At 45.0% G+C, this 8492-nt stretch overlaps 2 protein-coding genes across 2 annotated transcripts; both read left to right on the top strand.

Annotated features, from left to right (window-relative positions):
• Window positions 1-153: 153 nt before the first annotated feature.
• On the top strand, window positions 154-2845 carry tmem236 (transmembrane protein 236). The gene is made up of 4 exons (XM_049746555.2): window positions 154-766; window positions 869-941; window positions 1171-1294; window positions 1438-2845. Exons 1-4 carry the CDS (start codon window positions 519-521, stop codon window positions 2049-2051), a joined length of 1059 nt encoding a protein of 352 aa, XP_049602512.1. The 5' UTR covers window positions 154-518; the 3' UTR covers window positions 2052-2845.
• Window positions 2846-3760: 915 nt separating this feature from the next.
• Window positions 3761-8475, top strand: cacnb2b (calcium channel, voltage-dependent, beta 2b). The gene is made up of 14 exons (XM_068648699.1): window positions 3761-4191; window positions 5170-5235; window positions 5345-5467; window positions 5534-5673; window positions 5734-5795; window positions 5863-5888; window positions 6038-6118; window positions 6183-6241; window positions 6395-6504; window positions 6609-6617; window positions 6725-6876; window positions 6995-7090; window positions 7265-7438; window positions 7790-8475. Exons 1-14 carry the CDS (start codon window positions 4174-4176, stop codon window positions 8225-8227), a joined length of 1554 nt encoding a protein of 517 aa, XP_068504800.1. The 5' UTR covers window positions 3761-4173; the 3' UTR covers window positions 8228-8475.
• Window positions 8476-8492: the final 17 nt, after the last annotated feature.

The following is an 8492-nucleotide window of genomic DNA, read 5'->3' as shown; positions in this document are numbered from 1 at the left end:
TCTCTGTGGTGGTGGTGTTTTATGCAATTCAAATTTTTAATAGTAGCTGTCCTTAAAATGTCAATTTCAGTTACTATGTACATTGTCATCATTTTCAAAACTATTTAAATTTCCAATTTGTTTTTAATTTAATTCAAATATAATTTCTAAAAATTTTAATCAGTATTTTAGCTTCAAAAATTCAAATTTAATTATTGCAATTAGTATGCAGGGATGGCGCTATGGTAGGGGTAGTGCAGGGGGTGCTATGGCCCTGTCAGAAAGCTTAGCCCAGGGACTGAATAAAATCCTAGAGCTGTCCCTGGTTTTATCCTGGCCTGATGAAAACTTTTGAATGTGAATTCAACTCTGTAATGTCCCTGTTGGTTCATGATGGGATGTACGGTGAGTGTCTCGTAAAAAAGTCAACCATAAAGCAATCTCACTCCTATTGTGCAGCGTAAGCTCGCTTCTTTCCCAAAGTGTGCAGAGTCCAAATCGTTGCTCCGTCGTCGTCAACATCATCATCGCCTCTCGACATGGCCTCAGCCAAGAAGCTAAAGTTGGCCGTCTACGAGCTGCTGCAGTTTGCCGCACTGGCCGTCCCCGCGTTAGTGCTCTCCGAGCGCTTCGCCCGCCTGCTGAGCAACGTGAGGGGACGTGACGACACTACCTACTGGCTAGTGGTGGCCTCCTCTGTGGCCTACGTGACCTCCTGTGCCCTGCTGGTGTGGCTGCCCCTCAAGTATTACGTCCTGAGGGGGCGGAGACTCAGGACCACACGATGGTGAGTGTGTTACCGTAATAAAATAATGTCTAAGGATAACCTTAGACCTAAAATTTACCATGACATAGAAAATGTCTTTTTGCATGCCCCCCCCCCCTCAAGGAGACCAACAGTGCTGGCTTATCTCCTCTTGTGCACGCTGCCTTGCTTTTCTATTGTAATAGCAAGCTCCCAGGTAAGAAGGAAAAATATTTTCACGAAATAAAAATTACAAATTGACACTGCCACATGACCATGTGAGTTATTCAGTAACATAAGCAGTAATGTGACAGGTTTCCCATTAACTTCACTGACATTTATTTTTAAACTACTCTCCAGCACTTACCAGCACATAAGCCGTTTATTTATTTTTTGTTGCTATTCCTTTAAAAAAATCTTTATCTCTTCAACAATCTATCTAATAGGTGCAAGTCAACGCGGGCATGCGCCTGGACCACTTTGCTGAGTTGCCCGTCTCTTTGGTGATGTTTTCGCTCATTTGCGTGGACCTGGTGGAGAGGCTGCGGCCCTTCAGGCTCCTCGGACAATGTAACGTATATTTCATAAACCACAACAGGTTTTATTTCTACAATTGTGACCTCACGTTTTATTTTATTGTGACCTGAGTTTGATTTATTAAGCTTCAAAATGTGCCAACTGGTTTTGTTCCCAACAGTTGTTATGTTTTGCAGCAGACAACGTGGACCTTACCTTTGAACTACCTGCCCTGGTCCAGATCCACCTGGAAACAGTCAGCTCCAACTCCAACGACGGCCAAAATGACGCCACGTCCAACCACCAATCAGAGTCCCCCAACAAGTCTTACGCACCCCACTGGCGCTCTGACCGCCACGTGGGCCGCTCCACACCGATCCCTTCCAGATCTTCAGGTGCCGCCTACCTGTACTCGTCCTCGCGAGCCTTCCCAGGTTGCCTGGGCTTCCTAATGAAGAATGATGCCAGGTTGGAGGCGTTTGTGGATTGTTTCCTGTTCTGGTTGGACACAGTGGAGATGGTGCGGATGGCCGGCGAACCGACCACCTTCTACTCGGCCTGGGTCTACCCAGTCTTCATTCTGGCTTTCCTGTCCAGCCTGCGAGCCACTCTCATCCCTCATGGCCCATTTTCATGCATTGCTGGGGTGGCTCTCCAGGACCTTCCCTTCTTGGTCACGCGGGTGACCCTGCTGGCCATCTTCGGACTCATCACACCCGTTTTGTTCCCACTAAAAAACGCTTTGGTCAGCCTGGCCTTCTTCTACGTCACCTGTGTGACCAAGATATTCAAGAGGCACAGTATGTTCTGACACACACACACCATAATCATCATAAATATTCTCATTTACATTTTTGTACAACACACGTTAATCATGGGAACACTTGGTTCTCAAAAATTTGAGACTCCCCCCAGCAAAATGTCAAATTCAAAATTAACAGATACCCTAAAATAATATTTTAGTTATATGTGAAATGTCCTAAATATATTTTTGATTAATTTGATAAACCAAACTGTTTAACTTTTAAAAATATATTTAATTACTGTATGTTTTTTTTTAAGCACAATATTATGGAGTGCAATGTATCCTAATTAAAATATAAATCTACAATTCCGCCTACTTGGGGAAGGTAACGGAACTTCACACAGCACATTATCTGTGTCTGGAGGAGGAGGAAGGAGATTGCTGTTGTTGTGAGGAGTGGTGAAGGTCTTGCTAATTTGAATTCAGGCTGTGTGCCTCCTGCGCTAGCATTAATGTTACTTACTGCGCCATGGCAACAGAGGCAGGGAGGTGAGGGCTTCGGCTGCAGCGCGCACACAAACACACACATACACATGAGGAGGAGCACAAACAGGTGAAAGAGGACCCTTGAAGGGAGGAATCTCCCTGCCAACATCTCATCAGTGACGAAGAAATGAAGTGAGACGACACCTTTTTGGACCTGCTGACTCCCCTATACACAACTTGAACCAGTGGGCGACACGAGCGGAACTCCCCGGCGCCACTACACATCAAGACGTCTCCCGACCTGAGACAACAAAGTTCCTCCCCCATAGGCATCTTCAGCCTCCTCTTCCTCCCGAGACTTGATGTCTTGATGTATTGCTGTGGGCTGGGCAACTGGCGGCGAGTGCAGTCCACTTATGTAAGTGACGGCGTTCATGCACCTGCAACATTAGAGCAGGATAGCAAGGAAGGATTGTATTTATTTTTTTAAGATGGACAAATGAGAGAATGGGGTGGGTCATCCAGCCAATTACTGTGCCACAATTCACTTCCTACTAACCAGCACTTTGGTAAATTTTGAGTTCATCAAAGAAGGCTTCAAGCTGGTTAATGCCAGTCCCAACTACTTTACTGTCAAACTAAACATTAAAAAAAGAGAATTTACCCTTTGTGTATTAAAATAAACACATAGTTTTGACTGTAATGCAAACAATCAACATATGCTAACTGTTATGCACTCAAGACCGTTTTAGAAGTTCAAACAGAAATGCTGCAGCATTACATGTAGACTGACAAGAAAAAAAGGAGGGGCGCAATTTATTGAATTGCAGGATTAAATCACGATGCACAGTTTAACTATTTACATTTTAGTTCTATTTTTCCTTATTCCATTTTTTATTTATTTAAAAATAAGTCATGTACAGTATATTAATCAACAATCCTTACGAAAGGTAAATGTACCTGAATTAGCAAAAAGCTCATTTTCAATCATTTCATAAACTAATGAATATCTTTCTGACAATGTAAAGACAGAATTGTTCTAATGAAGTGTCCGTGCGCGACTTGGCCGCTCGTTTGGTGATTCTTATCGGAAGTTAGTGGAGCGCTTGCACGCTTCACCGCATCCAGCCTAAGCGTTCCAATTGCCACTTCAGCATATCATAGGTCCTATCATCTCTATTATGTAAGAATCCTTCCAAATATCCAACAGAAAGAAAGAAGACACTCCAAGATCTGAATGAACTTTTGAGGGAACTGTCATGTAGTTTGCTCGCACGGGAATTAAATGCTTTTGTCGCTTCACTGGTTCACGTTTGAGTGCAGACGCGCACGCGCTTGAAGCAACGCGCATGCACTGGCGGGCTCATTTAACCGGCGTGCACCGCGCGTCCGACTGCTCCTCCGCGTTGCAGGACGTGCGCAACAGATGAGCGCAGGGGAATAAGCCGTTAATACCCGAAGGACTCTCAGGAGGAACCCACCCATCTTCACGCCACTCCTCAATTCCACGCGTGCTGTCGTCACCTTGGTGGTAGCAGAAGAATCGGTTTTTGGGTTTTTTTTTTTTTTATGTTTTGGGAAGGTTTTTACGCGTGTGGTTGGAGAGCGTGCGCCCCGGTGTACGTTTCAACCAAAAGGCTTCGCAGGTGAGCCCCAAATTCGGACACGCGTGGAATGACGGCGGTGCTCGTTGTTAGGGAGGATGCCACCCAAGAAAAAGGTAAAAAACACAACATTTGTCTTGTGTTTACGCGCGTGCGTGGAACAGGAAGTGTCACAGAACGCGCCATCTGTTTCACCGGGCACTAATCCCTGTGTGAAGCCTTTCCTTTCCACTCCACTAAACCAGCCTGGAATGCGTGCGTGTGCTGTTGGCCTATCACTGCGGTGTGCATGTAGAAGAAGTTATATAATCTCTTGGTCTGGAACCACTAGTTGATGGAGCCCATGTTGATTTGACTCTAGATTGAATCGTTTGACTATTTCACTCACTTAAATGCAGGTGGACAGTTGTTTTTCTGGGAAGTTAAAATTGAAACTTGGTTCACATTATGGTGTATGGACAGTTTCTCGGGTTGATATGAAGAAGTTCGCAAAACAATCAAATCAATCAATCAATCAATCAAAAACTAGTGGTACAATAGAGATTTCATTATATGCATGCTTTATCTACACACCCTCGATCAACTCAATTTACTTGGTTGGAAAATCCATGCAGTTTATTTGTTAATTGTTTTCCTTAGGCAGGCTGGTTTGCTCAACATTTTTTTCAGCATACATCTGTCCATCTCATCTGGATGTGTTTGCCTTCACATGTTCATGTCTGCGCTGGTATCACAAAATACGTCACGCAAAAACCAAATGAATCATCTTTATAAAAAGTGAAGAGCTGGCCAGGCTTCAATTTAAAGATAAAAATAATAATACTTGTATATGTCTTATTTAACGACTGACATGGAGTCATTCCTATCTTTCCCCCGTCCCTCTTTTTTTAAATCCCGGATTGGCGCGTGCTGTCTTAATCTCCTTACTGCGACACAATCATGACCCAGAGATCAAGCGAGGTTCTTGATTTGTGGAGCATGCAGATTTTTTTTAACCTATCAAATACAGAATGAGATATAAAAAGTCTCAGAGACAATAGATCATGCAAATGAGCCAAGCCAGCTAATGTTAATACACTTGTGGCTTCTTTCAGGGAGAGCGCCACGACTCGGACGCCGCTGAGGAAAGAAACGCCCAGGTTCAGTTGGAGAAAGCAAAGGTATTTCAGACTTTACTCTCCAAATTGTCCTGCCTGAGATGAAGAATAACCATTTATTGCAAAAATACTTTTGATGAAGTCGTCGATTAGGGTGTTTGTGTGTCCTCAGTACCGGCCTGTGGCTTTCGCCGTACGCTGCAACTTCTCCTACACGCCAGCAGATGACGACAACGTGCCGGTACCCGGTCAGGCCATCACCTTTGAGGCTCGAGATTTTCTCCACGTCAAAGAGGTCGTAACCCCAAAATCATCCGATGAATAACTTGCCTCGTATCTCAAGACATCTTTGTATGAACAGAAATTTAGCAACGAATGGTGGCTCGGCCGGCCTGTGAAGGAGGACGGCGTGGTAGGTTTTATCCCCAGTCCGGTCAATCTGGAAACCATCCTAATCAGGAGGGAAGTCCAGGCCAGAAAGGCGGCCAAGGCCTTAGCCAGGCAAGTCATAGCACTTTCAAAGTGCTCCTAAATCAACTCAAACCAAATCTATTGTTTCAGCAAAGCAGCATCGCAAATAGCTCAAGATATGAACACAAAGAAATACACACCTCCTTCGCAAGGTGAGAATGCTCAGTATGTTGCCAGTGTGACTCCATGTGATTGGACACTTACTGTCTCCTTCAACAGCCAATCAGCAGGTGAAAAAAAAGCCGGTAAGTCCATTTTTTTGAAACTACAGCTACAAAGTCATACATATATGGATGGATGTTTTTTTTTCCAGCATATACTGTAAATGGTAGAAATTTGGCATACCGTTGAGTTGGACTCAACATGGGAATGAATTGTTTGTTGCTGGGTGCAGGGCGAGCAGGTGTCCATGTACGACGTGGTGCCGACCATGCGTCCTGTGGTTCTTATGGGACCTTCGCTGAAGGGTTTAGAGGTGACCTCTTAAATCCCCCCCCTTTTATTGGATATTTTCATGATGACCTTTCCTGTTTTTCCAGGTGACAGACATGATGCAAAAAGCCCTTTTTGACTTTTTGAAACATCGATTCGAAGGCAGGTCAGTTCAATGCTAAATCCAAATTTGTATGTAAATTGGAATGCAAAACATTCGACGACAAAAAAAATGTGTTGCTAAAGTCCTATTGACAGCAAACAGAATGGCGAGGAACCCCGTATAAATAAATAATGAAATATAATTTCTTTTTTGTAGAATCACAATCACACGGGTGACAGCGGATATCTCGCTGGCTAAGCGCTCCATACTGAACAACCCGGGAAAAAAAGCTTTAATTGACCGCACCAACACGCGTTCTAATTTAGGTACGTTGTTAGCTTTATGCTAGTATGCGCTACCGCTCATTGTGACAGTACTCGACTCCGTTTGTTTACATTTTGTCTTTTTTTTTGTTGCTCTTTTGACACAGATGCTGCTGGTATGTAAACGAACGCATTTGAATGCTCCTTGCTCCTCTTCCCTGTCGTCAATATCTATAAAATGGAGTCAATAGGGCAGGTCTAAAATTTACTTCTGCCATTGCAGCCCAGATCCAGGGGGAGGTGGAACGCATATTTGAACTGGCCCGCAGCTTACAGCTGGTGGTCCTGGACGCGGACACTGTCAACCATCCTTTACAGGTGTCCAAGACCTCCCTGGCGCCCATCCTCGTCTACGTCAAGATTTCCTCTCCAAAGGTAAACAGTGAGAAGATAGTGGGGAAATTTGGGGCCTATTTTGGACATGAGTGGAGTTATTATTATATTTTAGGTCAGCTAATTCTGTTTTTACAGAAATGCGCTTACCTTTCTCCAGGTGTTGACCAGGCTGATCAAGACCAGGGGAAAGTCTCAGACCAAACACCTCAACGTTCAGCTGGTGGCTGCAGACAAGTTGGCCCAGTGTCCGCCGGTGAGCGCCATATTGTGGCTATTTGACATGTGTCGTCGAATCCGGAAGAAATAAAGAGGAATGGAGAATTCTAATCTTCCATTGGACCTCATGGTGTCTCGGATGAAGTGTCTTTTGCTGGTTATCCTGCTGCAATGACTTCATGTGTAAATATTTATTTATTTTCCCTCACAGGAAATGTTTGACGTCATTTTGGACGAGAACCAGTTGACGGACGCCTGCGAGCACATTGCCGACTATCTGGAGTCGTATTGGAGGGCCACGCATCCGCCTGAAATGGAACCCACCAACGATCTGGTGGCCCGACTGGCCGAGAACACGCTGCCTACCTGTCCCACCGTCATGCCGGTCTGTAACACCGAGAGCATGTGACGTGTCATAACAGCACGTGTGATATCATATCATTTGAAAACATACCCCATCCATATATTTATTGAATTTTGCATCCATTTATTCATCTTTCATTTCTCCCTATCATCCTCCACTGGATAGATTCACAAGTGACATTTTCTGGTGAGTGACGAATCATCCGAGTCCACTGCATTGTTTTGCCTCCTCTTGACCCCATTCATCACTTTTTCAAATGTTCTTATACCCCAAACGAAATGAATACAGAGAATTACGCCTACAACGGGGAAAAGAGGCGACAAAATCAAAATGTTACATAAAGCGTCTGCGTGTTGCCGTTCACTTTGACAGGACGAGCAAAAGAGCAAGAAGTCGGCCGCGTCCAAGAGGAAAGGTCCCCATGACAACCCCTCCGGCCAGGATCCCCCCTCGGCTCAGCAGAAACCCGACGAGGAGGAAGAGCCTCTCCTGTGTAGCGAAACCAAGCGGGCCCAGCACTCTCGCCGCCATCATCACCACCACCACCGCAAACCTGAAGCCGGTCACACCCAAAGACCAGAAGACGAGGAGGAGGACGGCGGCGGATGCTATACCAACCGTGACCATCGCCATCATCACCATCATCGTCGCGACGACGACTACAACCACCGCAGGCCGCACCAGCATTTCATGGTGGACCCCAAAGACCACCATGGCAGAGAGCGAGAGAGGCCTCGGACCAGGGAGAGGGACAAGGACCACCGAGGCAGAGATGCTAGATTGAGCCACAGAGACTCGCATTTGCAGTAGTTTCTTCTGCTCTGACGTCGCACTTAATGTGTGGGAAAAAAAAGATTGACTAACATGTATTATTAGTATTGTATATTTGGAGCATTTAAAAAAAAAAAAAAAAAAAACGGAGCAGTTCGTGGCTGTTAGCTTGCAGCCCCCCCCCCCCTTTTTTTTTTATTTATTTTATTTTTTTAAATACAGTGACCCCCACACATGTATGTGCTCAGGTCAAAGCAATAAAAGTGCTGCTCGGCACCATTTCGAAGCATCTTGGTACAAAAGA

This window comes from Syngnathus scovelli, chromosome 17 (genome assembly GCF_024217435.2).
Source record: "Syngnathus scovelli strain Florida chromosome 17, RoL_Ssco_1.2, whole genome shotgun sequence".
NCBI lineage: Eukaryota > Metazoa > Chordata > Actinopteri > Syngnathiformes > Syngnathidae > Syngnathus > Syngnathus scovelli.
This window is presented reverse-complemented; position numbering and strand designations above follow the sequence as displayed.

Excerpts from the sequence above, each read along its gene's own strand:
- tmem236 (XM_049746555.2), top strand. The coding sequence starts at position 519 with ATGGCCTCAGCCAAGAAGCTAAAGTTGGCCGTCTACGAGCTGCTGCAG. Across the intron at positions 767-868 it reads AGACTCAGGACCACACGATG|GAGACCAACAGTGCTGGCTT; the intron begins GTGAGTGTGTTA and ends CCCCCCCTCAAG. Across the intron at positions 1,295-1,437 it reads CTTCAGGCTCCTCGGACAAT|CAGACAACGTGGACCTTACC; the intron begins GTAACGTATATT and ends TATGTTTTGCAG.
- cacnb2b (XM_068648699.1), top strand. Across the intron at positions 5,236-5,344 it reads TTCAGTTGGAGAAAGCAAAG|TACCGGCCTGTGGCTTTCGC; the intron begins GTATTTCAGACT and ends GTGTGTCCTCAG. Across the intron at positions 7,439-7,789 it reads CCTGTCCCACCGTCATGCCG|GACGAGCAAAAGAGCAAGAA; the intron begins GTCTGTAACACC and ends TCACTTTGACAG.